Here is a 26,631-nt window from a genome sequence, read left to right on the forward strand (position 1 = left end):
CTTAGAAACTAATTACCCATATGTCATTGGACGGTGGGAGGAAACTGGAGCACCCGGAGGCAGCCCACGCAAACATGGGGAAAAGATAGGAATTCCACACAGCACTGCAGGCAATGAACCCAGGGTCCCAGAATGCAGAGCAGCAATGTTAACCTCTGTGCCACCGTGCCTCCCACATTCATATCCATTTCTGCTACATGCTAGTAGTGCTGGGACAAGTCTCCCTCCCCCTTAAATTGTACCAAAGGTCATGTGTTTTGGAAGTATTGAGTCATGGTCATATTAAAGTGCCTAGTCTTACCTAGATTTGACCTAGTATCCTTCTAGCCACAATAGCCACAATAGGCAGTTCATAAATATCAGCATTGAACACCACCATATATATAACAACATTCTCTCTTGACACATGTGGCTTCTGTTTCTATGGATACAGTTGAATGGTTCCTCATTTGTCATCCCTTGTAAGCATGGCACATATTAGGCACATTTGTCTATTATGAGTTCCGTTGATTTGTACTTTCTCTTTAACAACAATTTCTAAGTTCCTAAATTTTGTCTTGACTTGTATACAGAGGATGCATTACCTTTAAATTAAGTCTTTTGAGTGGAATTCCATTTGAAGCCATCATACCATATCATACCATGTTGGCTGTTTTATGGATTGTAAAGTGGATTAGAGATTATAAACTACAAGTCACACAGAATAATGTCAGTGACAGTTTTATATTTTTATTTTTACACGTCTCAAAAAAGACTAGACTAGCTGAGTCAGTAGAACGCAATGAAACTTTTACTCACACAGCTGATCAAATGAGATCTTCATGGGAGAAACAAATCTACAAATGTTATGGTTCCCTTAACCTATAAATGGGCTATTATAGTACCTTACAAAAGTATTTAGACCCTTGCACAGTTTTCACATTTTATTTCTTTAAAATTTGCAATCATGACACTTTGAACTAGCAATGAATATTTAATAAGTAAACATCCTTCTCCACACTTAAAGCAACAACAGTGTCAATAAGAAATAATCATGATTACATAAGTGTTATTACCCTTTAACAAAATTGGAAAGCATAGAGCCCTGAATATTTTTGGAAGGAACTGCACATTGTGATTAGCAACTCACAACTGCACATTGTGATTGTCATCCATTTTGAGATGTAATAATTATAATAATAATTGTTTACACTTATATAGCGCTTTTTCTGGACACTCCACTCAAAGCACTTTACAGGTAATGGGGACCACCACCACTGTACAGCATCCACTTGGATGATGCGACGGCAGCCATAGTGCGCCAGTACGCTCACCACACATCAGCTATCAGTGGGGAGAAGAACAGAGTAATGAGCCAATTCATAGATGGGAATTATTAGGAGGCCATGATTGGTAAGGGCCAATGGGAAATTTGGCCAGGACACCGGGGTAACACCCCTACTCTTTTCGAGAAATGCCCTGGGATTTTTAATGACCACAGAGAGTCAGGACCTCGGTTTTACATCTCATCTGAAGGATGGCGCCCGTTTACAGTATAGTGTCCCCGTCACTATACTGGGGCATTAGGACCCACATGGACCACAGGGTGAGTGCCCCCTGCTGGCCCCACTAACACCTCTTCCAGCAGCAACCTTAGTTTTTCCCAGGGGGTCTCCCATCCAGGTACTGACCAGACTCACACCTGCTTAGCTTCAGTGGGTTGTCAGTTGTGAGTTGCAGAGTGATATGGCTGCTACATATGTACATATGTACTGATTAGTATTATATCATAATGCAATCAAAAACCATTGGGTGACATAAAGTCCCTACATCATCACATACAGTAACTTTTCTGTACACTTAACCTTGTTAAATGAGCAAGGATACAAGTTACAATAAAATAATTGTACATATACAAATAAAATAGGTGTGTAATTCAGTAATGTTTTCTCTTCATGTGTACTTTTCTACAAATGTATCACTAAATTGGTTTGAAAGCTCCTTGTTCTTCTATAATACTGTAAAGGGATAAGCAGGTATTTAACTGAAATTATGGTTAATTTAAAACCCATGCACTGTATTTCTCAGTTGACTTTGAAATAGTTTACTTTCCTTGCATTTTAATGAGAAGAGTGTTGCATTTTGCTCATTGACATGATTCTCAGCTATTAGAAATACCATGACATTTGAAAGCATTTATGAAACAATACACCATTTCCCATGTAAGGTAGTATTGGGTTAATTTTCTTCCCCAGGGGCATCGATCTTAAGGGAAAGAAAAGTTTTTTCTTATTAATCATCCATTAACCCAGTGTTTATGGGCATGATTCTTTAAATTGCCATATTCTGTTTGCACAAGTGACAAAAGTTTCTAAATTACCTTTGCTTAAGTCATCATGACTAGTTAAAATTATTTTGCTTTTGTAGTATGTTTCCCTTTTGTATCACATTTGCTCACAGGATTTGCTGATGAATGATGCAGTAAAGTCTAACCACCTCCGTGTTGCAAATTATATTTGTCAGCCCATTTTGCTGATAATTGCTGGGGTGCCATCTGTTATAACTGGTAACTTGGCACACTGTAGCAGTAACTGATCAGACCTTTTGTTATGCAACAGACTCTGGAGCTCAAGAAGCTCTTCTGCATAAGTATCACTAACCACTATATTATACTAAAGAATCAGAGCAGTGTTAGTACTTGGTCACAAACTGAATAAAATGGAAATTTATTTTTACACAACTGCTCTTGTATGTTGCTGGCCAACTCTATTTTGTTGGGTACAGTATTCCTTGCTAGATAAATATAAAGGTTACAAATGAGAGGAAGCCATTTGGTTCGTTTAGTCTGTATGATGTCGTACATTGAAAAACTCTTATTCCTTTTTCTCGAATTATGTCACGTTTTTTGCAAAAACTTTATAAATTCCCTTTCAGCAGTTTTGCTGCACAGTTACTTTCTGTAATTCAAGTAGCTCATATTTTTAAAAGAATGTACTGAGATGTCTCCAACCTTTTCTCAACTCTGTTCTGGATTACATCTTCTACATTGCTTCATGATTAATTTTGTATTGTATTCTAATAGTGAATTCCTTTATCATTGTTTCTTGCTCAATTAAATTTCCCAATATATTCTGTACAAAAATATTTACCTAGCCGCTGGTCTTTGAACTTGTCAAATTCATTATACCCTTCCTCATTTATGCCATCACTATAGAGATTAACAAACAAAAAGAAAAACTGCCCTTATTTAAATAAAAATGTGATAAACTAATGGACAAGAATGTGAGTTTTATTGAGTAGCAGACTACAAATGGTTAAGTTTTTTTCCCCATAGGTTTTCATTGTTTTAATGTTTAAAATTGTTTATTTTTTCATTGTTAAAAACTCATTAGTTAAGCTTAACTGTTCAAATACTTAATGTTGATTCCACACCTGGCTTTTTAATGAACATTGCATTATATTTAAGACCTCTGTATTCAGCAATATAGTCATGATTTTAGAAGTCTCAACAAATGCTGGCCCTTGTAGGCTTTGCCAGATTGTAAAAACATAAAGGTTGCAAATGAGAAGAGGCCATTCGGCTCATCCAGCCTGTCTGGTAGTTAGCATCAAAATGATCCAAGGAAGCTACTGTGTTTCTTGAATGAAGTCAGTGTATCAACTTCAACATGACATGTGCTGTATGTAGGTCATCCATGACTGCAGTTCTTGAGTGCTACAATCCTGCAACCTTCATAAATTATCAACATTTAAGACCTTAGAGATGTTTTAAATTGATCCCAATTAAAGTTCAAGCAAATAGCTTGGTAGTATTTCAGGTAGAATGGAAACAAGAAGGCTCTGAGGCCCTAAAAGTCTGGATTTATACACTAACGATGCAGTATATGGTCTGCCTCCAATTAATATTTGGATACTTCCTGCGTACTTTTGTTTTGCAGGTACTGCAAACACATAGAATAACCAGTCATAATACAGTTCTATGGATATGAGGGTAATAATTCCTGAATAATGTACAGTTAATTTTAGAGAAATGTAAGCAGGGAAAGCTGGTCTAAGTTGCATTAATTACAGTTTAAAAGGTGATATATATCATGGGTTTATGTAGCAGCACCATTTCCTGTAACCTTAAATTGTATCCTTTATGGATGCAATCTGCAATGGCATATTATGCTTTATGTTTTACTATATATGCTCATAATTGAGTGTACTTGCTCATATATTGAACAAAAATATTATTGGTTCACTTTAAGACTATCTCCTTTCTGAGTGTTCAGTAACAAATTTGTATTTTTATTACACACAAATAGATCTGGGTTTTACTAATCAAACCCACTTGAGATAAGGATTTTTTTAGATTAAACAAGTCTAATTTGGAAAAAACAGAAACATTGCAGTGTTCATGGAACTTGTTATGATGAGAGCCTGTATGTCGCACAACCTGATAATGTATATTATAAAAAAAATCTGTCAGTTGCCTAATACAGTAACTGAACAGTGAAAACATTTCATGGGCTGCTCAATGTCCTGTTATTAACCACAGCAGTGTGATACACACTCCTGGTCTTGGAAGGAGGAGTACAGTCCAGCAGGTTTTATTGGTAATTTCTATTCTTTAATGAGTTAAGACCTAAGGACTTGGGTAATATAGGGCAAATAAAGTGAAGGGTTAATTCATATCATGTCATTAAGTAACAGTGATGAAATGAAAGCCAGAAGAAACAGTCCTTCAAGCTCTTAGAGTGAATGTGGCAATTAAAGTTTCAAGAATTAACTGGATTCATGAATGGGCTGCTCTAAGGGAGAAATGACATTATTCCTTATACAAGGTCGAAAATATGCCTTTTAGGATTTCAGGTATTATGTTGGAAAATGGGTATACATCATATAAACGCATTGTTAACAAAGATCTTTTTTCGTTGCATGTTGTCCCAGTGATTTTAATAACATAGTGATTCAGGTTCAAAGAGTCATTTTCTTCATGACCAGTAATTTTGGGCACTAAATCTAATTTTTGGACACTTAACTCCTTGACCCCTCACTCCTTTCTCAATGTTTAGTATTCCGCATGTTTCTAAACAAAGATTCTATTTTTGTGTTGCCGGCACCAGTGGTGAAAAGTAAAGAAGAAAACAGCTCTGATCTGCAAAATGAGTACAGTTTATTAGTTTATATTGACAGCGCATGTGGAGTAGTTCTGATCAAGTGGTTATCCAACACTGCAATTTATTGAATGTTCATTTTTGTCTATTGAGCTTAATTTTCTGTCTGTAACCTAACAAAGTAACATCTCTAGCTCAAGCTGTATTGATTCCCGCAGTCACTAAGACTTTCGAGGTTAAGATCTCTCAGGCACTGGAGTACGCCTGGGTCAGTGGTGGTTTGTAAACCAGTGATGCATCACTCTTATAGGTACAGTTAATCAATATATTGTTCTTTTGGTAACAAAAGTATGAAGACAGATTTAAGTAATGAACATTTACAGTAATCTTTCTCTGGTGATAGTTTAATTATAAAAAAGAAAGTAAATCGGGAAAATGTGTCATGAGGCTTGGGGTGGTAGACAGTAACAATAATAGCAGAGTAGGGAAACAACAGATTTAGAACAAGATATTCAAAAGAAGAGAGTAAAGGCACAGTAACAGGACATAAACAGAAAAGGAGATTATAAACAACAATAGTGCCCCCACTATGGCCAGTGAGGTAGTTCAAACAAACTGCCATAAAAAAAATTGTTCCTCACTAATTATGGAACATAAATGTTTTACCATGCTAGTTTCATGATAGTACAGTTTGAAATAAAATCCAAATATGAAAAACTGCATTCAAGATCAAAGCAATGATTCCCCTTGCTCTTGCAATTCCTGGGTTGATTTTCTTGCCAAAGTTCTCACTGAAGGAATGAACACACCATGCATTTCAGTTCCAGTTACTAAGTGCTCCTCCAAATCTGGTGACACAATAGCTCAGCAAATTCTTGTAAAAGGCGCTTTTAACTTTTGGTTTGGCTTCTTGATTAAAAATATCCAGATATTTGATGCCATTTTAATTGTAAGTCAGTTTGAAAGACGTTTCAGTGTTTTAGGCTGCAGCTGGTAAAAAGAACATGGTGAAAAATATATGCATTTAAAGGTTTCTTTAAGGAAGTACTCTAATTGCAGGTAAGCATAGGTAGAAAAACGGTATACTAGTTGTGATTTTTCCCTCTAGTGTTAATTGATCTTTGTTTATTGATGGTATTTACATTTTATTTGCAGTCTAAAGCCTAGGAACAAGTAATACGTTTATTCCATGCTGAAAAAAAGAAGAAAGAAAACACAATGTTTAGGCCTTGGAGCCTTCTTCAGGTGTCACCTGAACACCTGACACCTGAAGAAGGCTCCACGGCCAAAATGTTGTTTTCCTTCTTCTTTTTTTCAGCATGGAATAAACCTATTACTTGTTCCTTTGCAGCCTACGCATGCTGACGCAGCTACCCACCTGAACGTCTAAAGCCTAGGTTTAACTTACAGCATCACCTGTTCTTTTTCCTTACTGTTGACCCACTATAGATAGCACAGAATTTTCCAAGGTTTGAGAAACCCATCTGAAAATGACCATTTAATCTGGACATCCACAAATATATTAAATATTTTTAAGGTTTTAAAATGCAACAGAGCAACTGATTTTTGTTAGTGGTTGCAAGACAAAAAAAAATACTGATGCATTTTCTGGGTAAAAGAATAGCATCTAATATTTATAGGCCGAATGTTATGAATTTTCAGGACTTTAAAAAGGCATTTTGAATGAAACTATTACAGACAGTATTGCATCTCTGCACTTATTCCTAGACATACAGATGAGCCGCAGACCATGGTTTCTCTTTTCAAACAATGACTTTATTTACAGGATGTTGGGTCAAAACATCTCTCTGTCATCCTGCCTTTTCCTTTTTGTGCGACAAACTTTTTGTACGAACCAAATCCCATTTGAGAATGCCGGATTAGAATACAATTGGGTCAATTACAAAAGTGTTATTTTGATTACATCAGTGGTCTATGTGTGTTGAGTCTTTAGGTGGCCTTTAGTGTCAGCCCTGTTGTAATTACAACCCGCTGTGTGGGCAGTCTGCCCACTCCTCCTTGCCCAGGAGGGACCAGGGCATTTACAGTAGTACCCTCCCCACCAAGGGATTGAATCTGAGCCAGTCGTGAGGCAAAGAATGGGTGGGAAAAGAACTCCAAAGAAACCAGGAGAGTTACTCTTCTCCCAAATGTATTGCATAATGCAGAATATTAGTTACAAATAGAAATGTAGGCTTTGTTCAAGCCTACGGCCCTTAACAAGGCCTGTAGGCTTTGTTCAGTTGAGGCTGGTCCTCAGCTCTCTTTACCCAATACTGAATATCTTTTGACTAAATGTCTTGTTGTGATTAGACTGGTCTTTTTTTGTCAGTCCTTCATTGTTATGTAATGCCCTTCCTCCGCCACTTTGAGAAAGAAATTGTTTTATTCTCTTTAAATTTAAAACTTTTTGCTTAGGTGAGCACTTTTTGCTTTACTAGTCTGATTGAAATATAGGATAAACTGTTGGGCATTTTATGTACTTTTTAATATTTTTTTCTTCTTTATCACTATGTACAACATCTGTGGGTTTGAAAAGACACTTTATAAATAAGTTAAAATATTGTAGACAATGCAGTACTTTATAAAAAAACAGTATATGTAAAAATGGTAACTTATAGGGGTTTTCAATGATTACAGAATCAATTACGATTCACTGTGGGGAAGTTACTTACACAGCAGCAATACCTAGGAATATGTAAATATAAAGCAACACTAAGCAACTGCACTTATGCAGTTTGATCTTGCACAGCAGAAACTCCCATACAATTAATAAATTACAAGGTTATAACTTACATTTTTATTTAACTGTTTTAAGTATTACTTGAATACAATTTCAACAATTTATTACTAAGTAAATTGTTTCATCAAGGTGTTGCATGAATTTAGGCATACAGATAGTGTACTCTCCTTGGACTATAGTGGTGATATTGCTTATACAACTATTGTTGAAAAACATAATGTACTATGGTACTATTCTTCCATAAGATTTACCACTGATGCCCCCATCACACTTATCTTTGCGGACTTTCATTCATTGGCCCTCACTGTATACTGTGAAAATGCTACGCTGGTTTAGTTGCAGATATTTAATTGAGAAAACCTTATTTAACAATTGGAGTTCTCTGAACCACCATACAATTTAAAATTTTGTATTTATCAAACTCCCAGTTTCCCAGGAGCAAATAAAAGGTTCATGTCATTTTGCTGCTAAAAAAGACTGGAACAAGTAAGCTGAAGATACAGTATGTATATCTATGTATCTGGGGAAAACCTGAAATACATTTTTTTCTTCAAATTTTTTAGCAATTGTGTTCTTAGTTGAAAGTGAAGCTTAACTATTTAAGGCAGGACAAACCGATTTCTGCTCTCTCCAGGTTTGTGAACCCTGCCTTTTTATCTTTGCACATCTTTAGTAAGATTTAATAATATCCAATGGTCAGAGAGATGAGAAGGAATATTTCTATAACCTGTACTTTTACAACTGAGACGAAATGAATCCTTTAATTTAACTTGTTTCTTAATTGTACTTGGTTTTGGATGTAGTCTGCTGCAGATGTGTTGCCAAAAAAATGGCACGTGCTTAAGTTATTGTTGCCTTATCTCTGTCTAAAAATCTCTTAATTGACCAGTCCTGATGTATGGACACAGGTGGGCAAGGTGCCATGATGCACTCCCACCAAAAACCTGACTGGTGCAGAGCTTCAGTTATGTCAATTTCACAGACTTGAGTGAGAGGAGTTGTGAAATCCATAAAGTGGTTCAGGCTTGATGCCAACCAAATTCTTAAGCATCTTAAAGGGGAACTGCAATGCGATTTTTATATTTCGGGGTTAGAAAGAATCAGCATTGATGAGTGCATTTCTCATCAAACCACAGTAAAAATTAAATGTACACAGTAACTTGTAAAACCTCAAATTTACACCACAAAAAAGACAAAAATTCCAGGTATGTGCAACGCCATATTCTGCGATTCAGAAAAAGGCAACAAAACTTCCAGTGATGTGAAGCAGCCCAATTACATTGTAAACATGCAGGCATGTGAATAAATCTTTTCATCTAATAGAAATATTGCTCTTGACCTTGAGACAGTTTTGCTGATAGATGGAACTTGTAAACTCTCATGTAGATCACTTTGGAAACTTTCTGCGGTGAGATAACCGCTGCAGAACCTGTACTTAATTCACTTGCACATCGCAATACTTTAGTTATTACAGTGACTAGCAAGCAGAAAGGGCCACATTATATCAATTCTCGCAAACGCGCACTTTCGCCCTTGGTGAAACCAAGGCTTTGCGACAACATGATGACTTGAAGTACTTCCACAACAGTTCTAACAAATATGATTTTTTTTTCTATACTGTCAATGAATGTATTTTATTACCAAGATTTAATAACCGGTCTGCATAATTTGGCCTGCATCCCTAGTTGATTAGTAAGAGATCAGTTGGAATAAAAAACAAGAGGATTAGGTTTATATAATATCCAGTTTTACTACAAGTTTGGCCTCTAAATTTTGTTTAGTAGAATCTTAATGGTATTTCTCTTGACATGAAAACCACAACACAATCACATACAGTATTTCAGTACTTACTATACTGTCTGCCACAGTTATTCAAGATGTGCTAAATTTAATTAATCATTTTATATTGACTATTGTATTAAGTTATCTCGTATATATTCAAACTTCTAAAGAATTAAAATCACTTAAGTGGTAAAAATAAGTGTGTATTGGGATATGCATATAATGTCTCAGCAAGGGTCTTAACTCAGGGTCAAATCTTAACTAAGACTTCTAATGAGGTGTCTTGAGTCCTGTTCAGTAGTGCCTCTTAAATGATTGCGTATGGTTTTTGACTTGTACAAATGTTGGGTGGGATAATTCTCTAGATGTCAATATGTCAGTATAATATATAGGCTTTAGTTTTGCGGGTTTCATCAGAAGTGATCTCCGTGCAATTGTGTTAATTTCAATTATATAGAAAGTGTTGTCTTTTGAATTTTTGTGGTATGATAGTATTTTGTCAGCTTACTGGGCAAAAACTTGAGTGAATGTTATCTTACTGAAATGGTGCTGGTTTAATTCACGAATGTTGAACCAGCAGTATTCACCTTTGTCAATCCTTTGATTTTTAGGGATCATCAAGTAGCTTGTGCTACACTTTCCGGCATCTCATTTTGAGTAACTTTAAATAAAAAGCAATACTACAACAAGCTCAAGTAGGTAGCTGTGTCAGCATGCGTAGGCTGCAAAGGAACAGGTAAAGGATTATTCCTTCCTTCCTTTCAGCATGGAGTAAACCTTTACCTGTTCATTTGTAATGCTACAACAATACTACTAAGCATAAAGGTATTGTCTGTTATGTGGATAATTGTGCTGTGTGGCTTTGTAGCTTGAGTGGCCTCTGGACAGCTATGATTGAATCCTGGTGGGGACAAAATTGCACTCATGAAGTTGATGTCATGACTTGGATTACTTGGATTATTTGCTGCAGTGGACAAGAAGGAGTTGAGAGTAATGTAATGGGGATCATTCGTGCTGAACCTGAAACAGATGTAGATGTCGTGGTTTTGCAACCTAAATAGTGTTGAATTCTCCCATGGCAGGTGGCCTGGTGTTCTGGTTTAGTGGAATTTTCTTTGGGGGGGGGGGGGTGCTGTAAGGATTTGAAGCTGGAATGACCTGTAAGTGGCCGGATCAAATCCTGGCAGGGGAAGAAGCAGCACTTATCATTTACTATATGTGTTGCTTGCTTGTTTTTTTAACTTTTATTTACATTTACATTTTGTGTTCTGAAGTCAATGCTTTCTTTTTTTTTCTGCAGCCTGTGGTACGGCAGCTGGTGGTGTTGAAGATGAAGGGGAATCGGAGGCAGGCTGGATTGAAGGCGCAGCAATTCTGTTGTCTGTTATATGTGTGGTGCTAGTAACAGCTTTTAACGACTGGAGTAAAGAGAAACAGTTTCGTGGATTACAAAGCCGAATTGAACAAGAACAAAAGTTTACTGTGGTTAGGGGTGGCCAGGTCATCCAGATTCCTGTTGCAGAAATTGTTGTTGGTGACATTGCACAAGTCAAATATGGTAAGAATTTTATTTCCAACAGTCTTGTCATTTCTGCTTCTGCATAATTTTAGTACAGCTACAATACAATATATTCTAATATTTGTTGCTTTATATGTTTGCAGGAACAACTAATCAGGTTATTCAGACTTGTATGTCAAGCTGCAAATAAACTAGGACAGGTTAATTCCACACTGAAAAGTAAACAAGAAAACATTTTCTTTATTTTTAATTAAGTTGGAAACTGTACATTGCTGTAAAGCCAGAACAAGAAGCAACATGAAAAAGCTGTCTATTTTCGCCTTGCAGCATTCTACATATTTTGTTCTATTGCCTTTACTCTAATCATCATCTCTAAAGGGCTAATTTTTCTTAGAGCTTTTCTTCAAACATATTTCTAAAGTCATTTATTATAGTCATGCTTCCAAAATGATTTTTCACATCTTGAGTTCAGCTATTTTGATGTTTGAGCTAAATATTGATTGATTTACATGTGTTCTATGCATGTTCCAGGTGACCTCCTACCTGCAGATGGTGTGCTAATTCAAGGAAATGACCTAAAAATTGATGAAAGCTCACTCACTGGGGAGTCTGACCATGTCAAGAAGAATATAGAAAAAGATCCATTGCTGTTGTCAGGTATTTTGGATTTTTTTTGGAGGTAAAAGTACGATTTGAATGCAGATAATTGTACTGGGCTGGTAAAACTTACAACTAAAGACTATATATAATGCTGCTCTTCCCCATTGAAGAACATTGTATATTAAGATTATTGATGAGGCACAATTTATTCACCATTCTGTGCTAATTTTCTGGAACCTGACGATTGACAACAGTGCCAGCTACTTCAGCTCACATTTTGCCTGATCCTGATTTGTGGAAAAAAGAAAACTATTTCATTGCTGCCTGCCATAACTCAGCTCTTTGTATATTGTTTCAATGAGGTGCCTAAAGACTTAAGCGTCTCTCTAGGCCAGTGTGTAAGGGGAGTAGCTTAATGAGCTCAGCTTTGGAAGTCCTGCCTCGGACATCGATCAGTTTATTTAGGAAGTGCTTTTTGTGTGCACTACTTTTGGCATATTTTCTGTGAATTGTATGAATAGACTTTATGCTGTTTGATATCCAAAAATGATGAAGAAAATAATATTGTACATTGGTATTTTGCTTGATATGCCAATGTATTGTACATTTGAGACTAGTGTAAATTTAAAGCAATTATGGCTTTTCTGCTTTGCTGCTTATGTTTCACTGTACATCAAAGTTGCAGTTTCATTTTATAGAAACAAATCCCTTGTTCAGTGCAAGTATCAATTAATGCAGTTTTTGATGCTGCTCCTTTAATGAGTTAGGAGTTTTTAGTCTTCTTCTACTTCATATTCTTCCTTTTTTAGAAGATGTACTGTAGCCCTAGTTATGTTTTCCAGTTGTTTCATAATGCATTACATTCAACTATTGGTGGGAAAAATAAATTGGTAAGCTCACAACACTAACAGTTTTCAAAGGGAAATCTAACTTTTGTCCAAATTAACTTTTCAAGAGTAATAAAAAAAATCTACAAATCTTACATGAAGTAAAACTGCATGTACATGTTCTTTAGTTTCTGCAAAATAAGGCATAGAATAGTATTTTCAAGGTTTGAGTTTGAAGACCATTTTAATTTGAGGGGGCTTATTTTCTCATTAGGTACCCATGTAATGGAGGGTTCTGGAAAAATGGTAGTCACTGCTATAGGGGTGAACTCCCAAACTGGAATAATCTTCACTTTACTTGGAGCTGGGGATGAAGATGAAAAAGACAAAGAAAAGGATGAGAAAGAGAAGAAAAAAGACAAAAAAAGTATGTTAAGGTTTCCTTTGTCTTGCTAATGTGTAAATGTTCCTGATATTCATTTGTGAATGTTATTTATGTCCTAGCTATTCATGAAGAGTATAAACAGAATTTAATGCTAATAACATTTTTAATCTTCACCCAGTGTTCAATATTTCCATTGTTTCTTTAAATGCTTGTTGTGAGGACAGTCAGATACAGGAGATAGGTTAAAAAGTTGTAATGTTTAACAACGTTTTAAGATATCTAGTATAATGCAAAATAAGAAGTAGGCAAGAACACTTGGTTAGCTTTTTAGAGGAAGCAAGTGTCATTTCTTTTAAATTGATAATAGTTCCAAAATGTTAGACAGCAGGGCTGCTTTTTTGATGATAATGTATAGTCTTCATTTTGTACTAAATAATGTTGAACACATTGAAAGCTCCCTTTCCCTGATTGTATTGGAAATTGCTCCCTTTCCCTGATTGTATTTGAAATTGTGCCCTTTGTCATAAATCCCAAAACAATCCTCCTAATTGGTTGTTTTTTGGGTTTCTGATTTTTTTCTGATTAATTTGACAGTGGTGTCTTCAGAACAAATAAAATGCCTTTCTTTAATGAAACTGAAATTTTAAGGTTGTTGAATTCATCTTGTACACACTGTCATGTCTGTGCCTTAATTGAGAGGACTGTCCCACTCAGCTTTTGAAGGTGGATTTGTCACGAACAGTAAAATTGCACAGTCCTAGTAATCAGTGTTCTGATTTTCTTTGACATTCTTGTTTGATAACAATGATCTTTAAAAATACCAAAAATAGGTAATGTTTAACTGTAAGCTTTTTATCAGGACTTCAGGAGCTCTAGTGCTGTTTACAAAGTTTAATGAAATTAAGTATCCTTGTTGAAGGACTTGGGAAATTTTAGACTGAGCATCTGCATTCAAAACATTTTGCTTGAGTGTTCTAGATTTTGGCTGAAAAAAGTCTGAACTGTTTGCATAGATGCATACTCCCTGTATTGTGTAATAACTTTTATTACTGATACTCTTTTCAGACAAAAAGCAAGATGGATCTACTGAAAATCGCAACAAAGGTAAATCCTGAAATATGCTTAAGTTCTTGTTGCATTAGCAGATTATCTTGGATACAGTGTGTAATAATGTAGTAGAAAGAACTGTGAGCACTTATTTTATAACTGTTATCTTAATTTAAAAATGTTCTCTGCAGCTGAGAAAGGTAGGCGAGGAGTATGCTGCCAGAACAAATAAGAATGAAAGATGGGTTTTGCAGTCATTTTTGCTAGAAAGGAGCTCCCACCTGTTGCAGTGAGCAAGCAAAGCTAAGCTTTTGAAGGCTTAAATATTTTTCAATATAGTTTCAAGTAGGTCATGATGAAAAATACACATGTAAAATTTGTGCTCAAAACGTAAAATGAAAAAATAAATACAGGAAGTGTATGTCGCCTGAATATTTGCCCAAGTTTCAATTTTCTAGTATAGGATGTTTTTGAATTGTGTGTCTTGTCATAGGGAGTAATGTATTAAGATATAATGGTTTCATTATATTTATTTGGACCAGATTAATTTGTCTTTTTGTGGTAGATGTGGGTCAGTTGTGTAAGTTTTCCATACGATTTGCAATGTGTTTAAGAGTGTTTAATCTATGCAGAATATTACATTATTTTTTTAGACTTTTCAAAGTTACTTACCATGGTAAGAGTGATTTTAATGTCCTTTACCCTCTATCTCAGCTAAAGCTCAGGATGGTGCTGCTATGGAAATGCAGCCTCTTAAGAGTGAGGATGGTGGGGATGGTGATGATGCTAAGGAAAAAAGGAAAGCAAATTTGCCAAAGAAAGAGAAATCTGTTCTTCAAGGGAAGCTCACAAAACTAGCTGTCCAAATTGGCAAAGCAGGTGAGTTGCAAAGGAGTACACACCCATTTTGTATTATACAGTGTCTTAGTAAATAACTTATTTTAATAGGACAATGAATTCTTTTGTGCTGATGTATTGCAAACATTTAAACTTTTTTTTCACTTTTCCTCTTGCACAGGGCTTGTGATGTCTGCCATTACAGTCATTATCCTTGTGCTGTATTTTGTCATTAACACCTTCTGGATCCAAGGACGTCCGTGGCTTAAAGAGTGCACACCAATTTACATCCAATATTTTGTAAAGTTCTTCATCATTGGTGTCACAGTATTGGTTGTTGCAGTACCTGAGGGTCTTCCTCTTGCTGTTACTATTTCTCTGGCTTACTCTGTCAAAGTAGGTGACAGACTTATTTTGCTTTTTACACAAAAGAAATGTTCATTTCTAGACATCTTTTAAGTGAATGTTGAGTGTTTAGAAGTGCCTGGCCTTACACATTCTAGATAAAACTAGGTCTGCAGAATAGACCACAAATGTCTGCATATCTAATCTTTTGGGATCTTAGTTTCCCAAAGTACATTTTCTGAATGTTTTATTTAAACATTCAAATATACCACTGTGCAGGTTATACTTAAAACTGCTTATGAAACAAGAATTAAGAATGCAGTGAAAGTCATGACATTCTCCATCTTTTTTTAAAAAAAAGAATGGTTTACCTGTGCTGTCAAAGTATGATGTGAAGACACATTCATTTTCCTGATGTTCTATATTGAACATAGGTTTGGGTTAATTAAATGTTTAATGTTAATAAATGTTACAAAATAAGATTTGCCTTATTTCACACTGTTTTTTGGCTATGTATATTTAATCGGGTTTCCAGTGTGAAATTCAAACCACAGGAATTTTATGCAAGAACTCTTTTTATGCTTTAGTTTCACTGACTCTGGGCATTCCCCACACAAAGATACAGCTAGATCCATATCAGGACTTTATGGAGGGCAGAACACAGCCTTCCATCTTGGTTTTTAAATCACGGTTAGGGCTCTGGACTCTGAGCTGAAGATTGTGGGTTCCAAATTCTAGGTCTTTATTTTGTTCCTTTGAGCAAGGTTCAACATAAATGCCTTCTGCATGTACATGTAGTACACAGGTTGTCTTTGTCCATATTCCATAATCCATATTCAGTTCATGAAATTAACAACTCCAATTTAAATAGTTTTGAATTAGTGTTTACCTTTTCACCTGAACTTAGTTTGGTACTTTTATCCTTTTCATGAGAACTGTCAGAGCAACATCTATGTTACAGGTAAAAACATTCACGCTTTGGAAACTACCAGTCTAGCCATTGCTTCTGTTCTGTATGCTGATTGACAAATTTATTTACCACTTCAGACATGTAACTAGTATTTAATATTAACATTGTACTGTAAATCTTGGTAGAAGAAGAAATGGTAGACTTTCTAGCTGCAAATGTATAGGTTTTATCAGTTAACATTGCAAAAACATTTTGAAGTTGGTGTCTTAGTATAGAAGAAGCCTGCCAGTCTAGGTTAATGGTAATACTCAGTTTGTATTGAAAGTTTGTTAATGATTACTTCCTGAATGTATACATTTTTACAATGATAAATTTGACTATGAGCAGTTGTTTCACTACATGACTATTCTCATTTCTCATGTCAGAATCCTCAATCATCTCATCTAAAGGGATTTAATGTGATTTCTGTTGCTGTTTAAGTCAGTGAAGTTGAAAGGTTTTTTCTTTGTTTTAATGTATGTGACAGTAATCAAACTTGTATTGACTTGTTTTTTTTTTACTAATTTCAGAAAATGATGAATGATAATAATTTGGTAAGGCATCTGGATGCCTGTGAAACCATGGGTAATGCTACAGCTATCTGTTCTGATAAAACTGGAACTCTGACCATGAACCGAATGACTGTTGTTCAAGCATACATTGCAGATAAGCATTACAGAAAGATCCCTGAACCAGAAGCTATCCCCGAGAACACTTTGGACCTCCTTATTACAGGGATTGGAGTTAACTGCGCTTACACTACTAAAATCCTGGTAAGTATGAACTGATGTTTATGTAATATTTCTATTTTTTCCAATATTTGTTTATAACATTAATTTGAAGTGACAAAGTTGAATTCGATATTAAATGTGCAACTGCATCTTAAAGGTATTTTACTTTTATTTATACAAGAGGCTGTTGAAATACACTGTAAATTCATTGGATTTAAGTTACAAAAGCAAAATAAATGCTTTGTTCATTTCTTGTTTGCTTCAACATTTGTGCTAATATTTAAATATCCAAATTCCTCCCTGGATTTCTGGTACAATGTATTGTGCATATCCTTAAAGCTGTAAACCATATTGGCATTCTTCGTTTGAAGAATATCTTAACTTTCACTTCTACATTTATGTTTAAGACCAATTAATCAGCTAGTTTCCGGTTGTATTAAACATTGTTTGAAACAGGTGAGTAGCAGTAAAATTTCCCAACTGTTCAATACTGTTTCAGAAAAGAAAACCCTACATCTGCATCTCCATATATTAAAGTGAATACATTTTTGAGTAACAATATTTCAAAGAAAGTGTGACAATACCTATAACTGGATATATACCTACTACTTTCTGGATTAACTGAATATTTACTATAAAACTGCTATTATGTATATGCACTTATGTGCTAATAGGGCCATAGTCCCTCTTCCGGTGCTATACAACCTGTTGTGATCACAGAAGCACTTTTATACTGCTGTGCACATTTACAGTCTTTGTCTTTTTTTACATTTTTGGACAAAAGGATATTTGATAATCGTTCCAACAATACTGATAGACAAATGTGATCTAATTTTAAAAAATTACATTGAAAAATTACATTTTGCACTTGTTTGTCCTATTTAAATCAACAGAAATGCAATGTGTGGAAAAGGACACCCCTACCTTTATCATTGTATCAAATGCCTAAAATTAGAATCAGGTGAACCAAAACAGCAAATGATAGGAAACATCATTAGAGAGTAACTTGGAAGGCACTGCCTTATATAAACATTAGAAACCTGTGGTCTGGTTTGGTCTTAACAATTGAGGTGTGTGGCTACATCATGCCAATAATAATAATAATTGCTTACACTTATATAGTGCTTTTCTGGACACTCCACTCAGCATCCACCTGGATGATGCGACGGCAGCCATAGTGCGCCAGAACGCTCACCACACATCAGCTATAAGTGGGGAGGACAACAGAGTAATGACGCCAATTCATAGATGAGGATTATTAGGAGGCCATGATTGGTAAGGGCCAATGGGAAATTTGGCCAGGACCTCGGGGTTACACCCCTACTCTTTTTGAGAAATGCCCTGGGATTTTTAATGACCACAGAGAGTCAGGACCTCGGTTTTATGTCCCATCCGAAGGATGGCGCCTTTTTACAGTATAGTGTCCTCGTCACTATAATGGGGCATTAGGACCCACTCAGACTGTTTGGCCACAATGCCAGATGTCATGTTTGGCGAAAACCAAAAACTGCCATTGATCAAAAGAAGCTCATACCAACTGTAAAGCATGGTGGTGGACACATTATAGTTTGGGACTGCTTTTATGCCTCAGGGCCTGGCCAGCATGCCATAATAGTCAACCATGAATTTCACATTGTACCAGAGAGTACTTGAGGAAAATGTGAGGCAATCTGTCAAAAAGCTGAAGCTGAACCGTAAGTGGACCTTGCAACAAGACAATGACCTAAAACACTCAAGCAAATCCACAAAAGAATGGCTCAAAAAGAAGAAATAGAGGATTATGGAATGGCCAAGTCAAAGCCCAGATCTTAACCCCATAGAAATGCTGTGGGCAGTACAAGAAAGCCCTCAAACATCATACAGTTGAAGGAGTTCTGTAAGGAGGAGTGTGCTAAGAATTCTTCAAGTCGATGTAGGAGACTGATAGACAATTATAAGAAACACCTACAAGAAGTGATTTCTTCCAAAGGGGGGGTAACACCAGCTATTGAAGCTAGGGGGTGTACTTTTTTTTTCCACACCAGACAATTGAATTTCTCACTTTTTTGTTGAATAAATGATTACAAAGAATTTCCATTGTTATTTGTTAAATTAGATCATGTTTGTCTGTTAATATTGTTGAAATGAAGATCAAATATCCATAAATGCGAATATGTTGAAAAACACACCTTCTCATAGGGTGTACTTACTTTTTCACAGCACTGTATGTTGGCTTCATTATTTTGTGACAGTGCATTGTATACATTCCATTATTCTTACAGGATTGAAAAGTGCAGGATTAGTGTAGCTCTTTTGAAATTTTTTCAGTGTTTTAATAGCTTGTGATTTTTTTTTATCGATTTGGGTTTCAACAAAAACAGAATGGTTACAACAATGTAAGTTGCCTCTTCCCTGCCAGACGCTTGTGACTCTGTTGCTTTTTATTATGTTTTTTCTTGTCATGTTTAGCTCCTACTAAAAAAAAAACTTGACTTTTGAATGATTTTAAAAAAGACATTTGAAAGACATGCATAGAAAAGGAACACTTACTCACGGGTCTGGATGAGAAATGTAAAGAATGAAGATCTAGTGATTTTTTTGTATTCCCATGGTTCATGTAATTCTACCAGTGATTAACTTGATATATCTAAGGTGCCATTTTGCTCTAAATTATTGCTGATTAGAGGATAAAGGTTCTCCCTCATGCAGTTCAGCTCAGATGAGATATGCTCTTATTGAGGTGTGCATGGTTTTATGGTGTAGCCTGCATGTTAACTCCAAGAACAGAAGCCACAGAAGTCGTCATTTGTGGTATTGGTGCCCTATAAGAAATTTATGTAGCTCCTTTTGAAAAATATTTAAATTGATAAATTAATGAATGGCAGCAAGACTCCTGGAGCAGTTTGTATGACTGTAATATTTATATTTTGCTTTGTGCTTCAGCGGTAAGGTATATAGGTCCTTATTTACTCTCTACATGTAATTAACAAGACAAAGCTGGAAGAATTAAATTGTCTTGTGGTTGCTGTTTGATGTACGGAGCACTATTGCTGTCCTTCTATCCAGGATCAATTTCCTCACTACTTGGAGGGTCGGTTTTCTGCTTCCAGACCAGATTTTAGTTTTTTTGTTGTTTAGTCAAAGCAATCTTGTGTTTTTCCTGTATGTATGATTTCAGCACTATCAAGGAATCTTTCCTGATTCCTGTTATTTTGACACACATTTTAGAGACTTTCCCTGTTTGGAGATGTTTTGACTAAGACAAACTTCAAGATCTCTCTATCATGATAAGTACAGAATGTTTTCTTCTCCATTTGAACTGTTTTTGTATCTGAGTTTTAAACTGAATATTTGTATTTGGGGAGGCAGAGTCTGATGCATCTAAATTGCAGTCTGGGAATTGAGGTCTGTTTTACCTAGTCTCAGCCCAGTTCCATTTGGAACATGTGTGCCTTATGTGTGTTGTCTTAGGAGTTCTAAAGATGCTCTAAGCACTGGTTCAATAAAAATAAATTTAGAAAGATTTAAAGGTATGTTTTTAAGCAGAAGCTCATGTTGCTTTCTTGCACCATACTAATGATCAGATAAGATCAGTTTATTGGCCGTATACAATTTCTTGTATTAGGAATTTGTCTTTTCGCATACCCCAACTTGCTCTCCATGAGAGACACAGGGAGAGAAGCTTGGGATCAGAGCATAGCCATTTATACAGTGCCCCTGAAGCAGTTAGGGTTAAGGGCCTTGCTCAGGGGCCCAACTAAGTAGGATTCTTCTGCCGGCCACCGGATACGAACCGGCAACCTTCTAGCCACAGTCGCAGATCCTTAGCCACAGAGCCACTGCACCGCCCCTAAAGATCTGTATAGTGATGAATAGCTATTAATCTGTTATGATTCTGAAGCAAAGGCCAAGCTCCTGAGTGGCTCATCTGACAAAGGCATTTGTCCATGCACAGATTAAGATCTGTGTTGCATCATGGGTTTGGGTCTGGGTCATGTCATTAGCCTACTGTGACTAGGATTCCCTAAATGGAGTGGTGCTGAGAGTATCCTGTTGGTGTTACCTCTGAAATTTGGACCACTTTATAGGCTTGCAGTACCATCAGTGAAGGATATGACTCTCCTATCAGTGCTGTACCTCCAGCATGGGTCTGTTGCCTGTGATGTGTTAAGATGAGTGACTTGAAGGCAGGCTGGGCAGCAGAATGCATAACCATGTGAAAAGAAAACGCAATTGGAGATTCAGAAAATTAAAGGGGTTAGAACAAAATAATTCTAAAGTTGAAACAGGTCATCGTAGACTCATCTGTTGAGTTTTTATTAGTGATATCTGAAAAGCTATGCTGCAGGTGTTGACATGACTTCTGAATTTTAGACCATAGTCACGGAAGGCAGGCTCTGCTCAGTGGTTTCAGGTCTGTGCTAGTTCTATGACTATATGACTCTCTGGCACTCAGTTTGAGAATAAGTATACCTTTTCGGGTCCCGTCTGAGTTTGAGGAAGGAAGTCCCATCAGCACTGGCACATGTTCCCCCAAAGGATCCAGAATTACTCCAGAATCAAGAATTAACATTCCATAGCACTCCATACCTGTGTTACTTCATATTTAAAGGTTAAGAGTTTACTCTTTATATATGTCTGGATACCTTTTATCTTGGGAGCAGCTGGTACCTTTCTTTGTTCAAAGCATTAAACTAGCAAATTTTCTTTTCATAAAATGCTTCCAAAGTAATAAGACAATCAGTTCAAAATAGGAATTTGAAGTTCACCAAGCAATGCATGTCTACATATATTGAGGTATAACATTTTCTGTGGACCCTTTTTAGTGCAGTAAAGTTGAACAGTAGTGTAGAGCCAATGATTTGTCTTCAGGTTGAAAAGTGTAATATGCTTAAAATCTGCATAAATTCTTTCTCTTATTCTTACAGCCTCCTGAGAAAGAAGGTGGCCTGCCACGCCACGTAGGGAACAAAACTGAATGTGCCTTGCTGTGCTTTGCTTCAGATTTAAAAAGAGACTACCAGGCAGTACGGAATGAAATCCCAGAAGAAAAGCTCTACAAAGTCTATACTTTTAACTCGGTCAGAAAATCCATGAGCACAGTCCTTAAGAATGTAGATGGAAGTTACCGCATGTTTAGCAAAGGAGCATCAGAGATTCTACTGAAGAAGTATGTGTAACTTTTTCCACAGAGTTTTGTGATTGCAGCTACAGTGGATATAAAAAGTCTACACACCTTATTGAAACTTATTGAAATTGCAGGTTTTTTTGATGTAAAGCCAGAAATCAAGATAAATCGTGACCTTGCAACAAACAAAATTCAAGAGAAAAACAAACAGATAATTATTAGGAAAAATAACTGAAATTAAAAAACCTACAATATCCTGGTTGCATAAGTGTCCCCCACTAATACTTTGTGGAAGCACCTTTTACATTTATTACAGCAGTAAGTCTTTGTAAATACGTCTCTATCAGCTTTGCACACTTGGACTTTACAATTTTATCCCACTCTTCCTTGCAAAAAAGTTCAAGCTCCTTCAGATTGCCAGGGTATCTCCTGTGCACAGCCCTCTTTAGGTCATTCCACAGGTTTTCTATGGGATTGAGGTCTGGGCTCTGACTGGGCCATTCCAAGACTTTGATCTTCCTTTTCTGAAGCCATTTCTTGGTTGACTTGGATGTGTGCTTTTGGTCGTTATCATGTTGGAAGGTGAAATTCCTCTTCATCTTCAGCTTTGACAGAAGCCAGCAGGTTTTGTGCCAAAATATCTTGATATTTGGAGCTAGTCATTATCCCATCAATCTTGACTACAGCCCCTGTCCCAGCTGAAGAGAAGCAGCCCCAAAGCATGATGCTGCCACCACCATGCTTTATAGTAGGTATGGTGTTCTTTGGATGATGAGCTGTGTTGTCTTTGCGCCAAACATATCATTTAGAATTAAGGCCAAAAAGTTCAATCTTTGTCTCATCAGACCATAAGACATTTTCCCACATGGTTTGGGGTGATTTAAACGGGCTTGGATGTTCTTTTTTGTGAGAAATGGCTTCTGTCTTGCCACAGTACCCCATAGCCCAGACATGCAGAATACGGGAGATTGTTGTCACATGCTAGGAGTGAACAGTACCTGCCAGAAATTCCTGCAGCTCCCTTAATGTTGCTGTAGGCCTCTTGGTAGCCTCCCTGATAAGTTTTCTACTTGTCCTGTCATCCACTTTGGAGGGTTGTCCTGATCTTGGCAATGTCCCTGTGGTGCAAAATTTCCTCCACTTAGTGATGAGTCTTCACAGTGCTCCATAGTGCATCCAATGCCTTTGATATTCTTTTATACCCCTCTTCTGATCGGTACCTTTCAACAATAAGATCCCGTACATGTTTTGTCAGCTCTTTGCGGACCATGGCTATCCCAGTAGGATGCAATCACGAAAGTTTCAAGGAAATCCTACAGGAACAGCTGATTTTTATTTGGGGTTAATCAGAATCACTTTCATTGATGGCAGGTGTATGCTACTTCCCTTTGGACATGATTTTGACTGTGATTGGTTAACTCTGAACACAGTTAAAGCCCCCAGTATAAAAGGGTGTGCACACTTATGCAACCAGGTTGTTGTAGGTTTTTTTAATTTCAGTTATTTTTCCTAATAATTATTTGTTATCCTCTTGAATTGTGTTGGTTGCAAGGTCACATTAACGATGGAAAAATGTCTGACATGATTTATCTTGATTTCTGGCTTTACAACACAAAAACCTGCAATTTCAATAAGGATGTATAGACCTTTTATATCCATTGTATATAGCTTTTAAGTTTAACAAGTCTTTTTGTTTTCTCTATACTTCTCTGTGCATTACTTACCAATGTGCAAGCCATATTTTGAGTTTTTTTCTTTATGCTGGTGTGCTGCTGTTTTCTAGGTGTTTTAAAATTCTCAATGGGAATGGTGAAGCCAAAGTTTTCAGACCCAGGGATCGGGATGATATGGTGAAGAAAGTTATTGAGCCCATGGCTTCAGAAGGACTAAGAACTATTTGCTTGGCATACAGAGACTTCCCAGCTGGAGAACCAGAGCCTGACTGGGATAATGAGAATGACATATTGACAAGTTTAACCTGTATCTGTGTGGTAGGAATTGAGGACCCAGTAAGACCAGAGGTAAGAGACTAAGAGCAGTGTGAAAGTTACTTTTTAATTAATATTATTAGATGGTAACTATATTTATACTCCCATACCACCCAGTGGCTTGCACTTGGCTCTTTTGTGCAGAATATTTGGGTTTCCTTATCAGGAGGCTTAATTGGTTTAGGTCATAAGAGAAGTGAAGATCAAAAAGTAGTTTCCAGTAGCATAAAAACCATGAGCAATTAGTGGAATCCAAGACCTAAAACTATGAAGCACTATCCAACAACACATTAAGTTACTGATGCAGTCTTTGTCCACTTAGGGAAGCAACAGATTTTAGTTTGGACTCAATGTAGAATATATAAATGCTTTCAGAGATAAGACATCATGCTTGAGAAACCATCAGAGGCACTTTTGCATGACTTTCTTCAGCACGTGTTAATTTCATTAATTCAGCACATTATTGAGAAGTACCTGATTTGTATTGGCCTTTGTTAGTCCTTAGGAAAACATTGCTAAGACATAGGTTTCTTTCTTTATGTCATCTTTGGTACTGGGTTGTTAATGAAAATAGATATTTTTTTCACATCTGCTATGGGGATTGGATTGCTGCTGCAAACAACAAGCATCAAAATTAATTCTGGTCATCACTCAATTCTCTTCATCAAACACCAGATGTAACAGTTGAAGTCTTCTTAAAATTGCCTATTTTCATACCCACTTGATTTTTAGAATTGCCATTATTATTTCACGTCTTGGTCCTTGAATAAAAACACTGCAGTACCACACAGTAGAGAATAAAAGGGTATAGCCAGACTCCTCCGCTTAACCTACCTTTAAGCCACTCATCTTTGAACATGTCACAGTCAACGTAGTCATATAGTGGAGGTTCAAAGCGGATTGGAGGAAAGGCATGCCCTTCATCAATTCCACTGCAAGCCTGCAAGTTCACAGGAGATAACAGGAGCTGTTTGTTGAGAGAGCTGTGGCCAACTTGAAAATCTTAATACTTAGGCCATTCGGGAGGCCTTCTAATAGCTCAGAGTACATTTGTAATAGTGATTTATACTGCTTGTGTTTGGGGGGGTAATGAGCCTCTTATCTATGGGACAAAACTAGATTAAGACATTTGAATAGGTGGATATTTTCCTTTAAGGAGCTATGGTTGTTTATTAAAATGCCATTATAGTATTTAAATATCAAAGGTTCATATATAAGCAGCTATTATGACACTTTGAAGTGTGCTTTGCTCTTTGAAGCACCCATAGATGTACCATAAACAAGATTTTGGCTGAACATTTTATTACATGGTTTAATGTAAATAGTTACCATGTATTTCTTTGTTCTTCTGAGTGTAATTCAACACTGACCTTTAGGAAAGCACATTTATTTAGAAAGGATATTTCTCCTTTTAAAGTACAGTGGCAAATTTTATACATCTTTCTTTAAATTTTCAATTTGTTTCTTATTGCAAATTAGGTTCCGGATGCTATCAAAAAGTGTCAACGAGCCGGGATCACAGTTCGTATGGTTACTGGGGACAATATAAACACAGCTCGTGCAATTGCCACAAAATGCGGAATTTTACATCCAGGGGATGAATTCTTATGCTTGGAAGGTAAAGAGTTCAACAGGCGAATACGGAATGAAAAAGGAGAGGTGGGTGTGTTCAGCGTCTTGCAAAATCAGCTATTTATTCTTCATTGTTTATTTTTAAAATGCTTACCTCTTTGCTCTTTCCAGATTGAACAAGAACGCATTGATAAGATATGGCCTAAACTTCGGGTACTAGCAAGATCATCTCCGACTGATAAGCATACGTTAGTAAAAGGTACTTCAGAATTTATATTTTACAGTTTTTTAGTGGCTTATTTTTCAGTTACGTAAACAAGCTATGAATGGAATTTGTTACAGACAATTTAAAGGTGATGGGCAAAAAATTGATTTATTTTGGCAGTTGCTAGCATAAGTAAGGATAATGACAATTCCTGGGGCATGTGCAATGGCATTTTGTGAAACGAATGAGAAGTAACTTAATTAGGCCAATTAACATTTGTCATCAACTGGATTGATTAGCAGGAGTTCTACTGTGGAAAATCAAGTACTAATAGCATGTGTAACCACCTTTGAAAACTATACAAGATGTATATCTCTGAAGTGTGGTGAGTGGGGTATCCCTGGCATAACTGTAACATTCTCATCTTGCAAGAAAGTTGGTACATGAGCAGCATGTGGATGTTCTGTAGTCACTTCAGGATTGCCCCTCAGGCAGTATAGCAAGTGAGGGTCTGGGAGTTGATTAGTATAGCACTGCAGTCAGGTTGCCATCACTGCAAGTAGATTTTTGTGGCAATCTTCCTGGCCAGACCAAGACACATGGACCTCCCTTGCACAAAAGCATTTTTCTTTTGATAATTGGAGCATATTGATGAGTTTGGTCTTTTGTTAGGCTTGACATTCAGCAGATAAAATCACCATCACTTGTGCACCCAATCAGCTTTCTCAATGATGATCATATTAGTGTTTATCAAGTGTGCATCAAAGTCACTGAAGTGTCTCAGTCATGAATGACCACTTAATCAAATTAGCTTCAAAAACATGTATTCAGTTTCCATATTCCTTCCATATTTTAATTAATACCTTAATAGTGTTATTTGTTTCAGTACTCACACTTTTACGTAATTTGACAGCCC

General features: G+C 36.5%; 1 protein-coding gene across 3 annotated transcripts in view; it reads left to right on the plus strand.

Moving 5' to 3' along the window:
• The window catches only part of atp2b1a (ATPase plasma membrane Ca2+ transporting 1a), a 76,588-nt gene that overhangs the window by 37,919 nt on the left and 12,038 nt on the right, over positions 1-26,631 (plus strand). For all 3 annotated transcript variants that reach the window (XM_088922763.1, XM_088922765.1, XM_088922764.1), the window contains exons 4-14: positions 10,904-11,161; positions 11,654-11,779; positions 12,824-12,976; positions 14,000-14,038; positions 14,696-14,860; positions 15,000-15,214; positions 16,643-16,885; positions 21,751-21,992; positions 23,734-23,971; positions 25,418-25,597; positions 25,682-25,769. In XM_088922763.1, the coding sequence (XP_088778889.1) occupies positions 10,904-11,161; positions 11,654-11,779; positions 12,824-12,976; positions 14,000-14,038; positions 14,696-14,860; positions 15,000-15,214; positions 16,643-16,885; positions 21,751-21,992; positions 23,734-23,971; positions 25,418-25,597; positions 25,682-25,769 (1,947 nt within the window). The remainder of the gene's footprint in view (positions 1-10,903; positions 11,162-11,653; positions 11,780-12,823; positions 12,977-13,999; positions 14,039-14,695; positions 14,861-14,999; positions 15,215-16,642; positions 16,886-21,750; positions 21,993-23,733; positions 23,972-25,417; positions 25,598-25,681; positions 25,770-26,631) is intronic.

Source organism: Atractosteus spatula, chromosome 8 (assembly GCF_055471065.1).
Source record: "Atractosteus spatula isolate fAtrSpa1 chromosome 8, fAtrSpa1.hap1, whole genome shotgun sequence".
Classification (NCBI taxonomy): Eukaryota; Metazoa; Chordata; class Actinopteri; order Semionotiformes; family Lepisosteidae; genus Atractosteus; species Atractosteus spatula.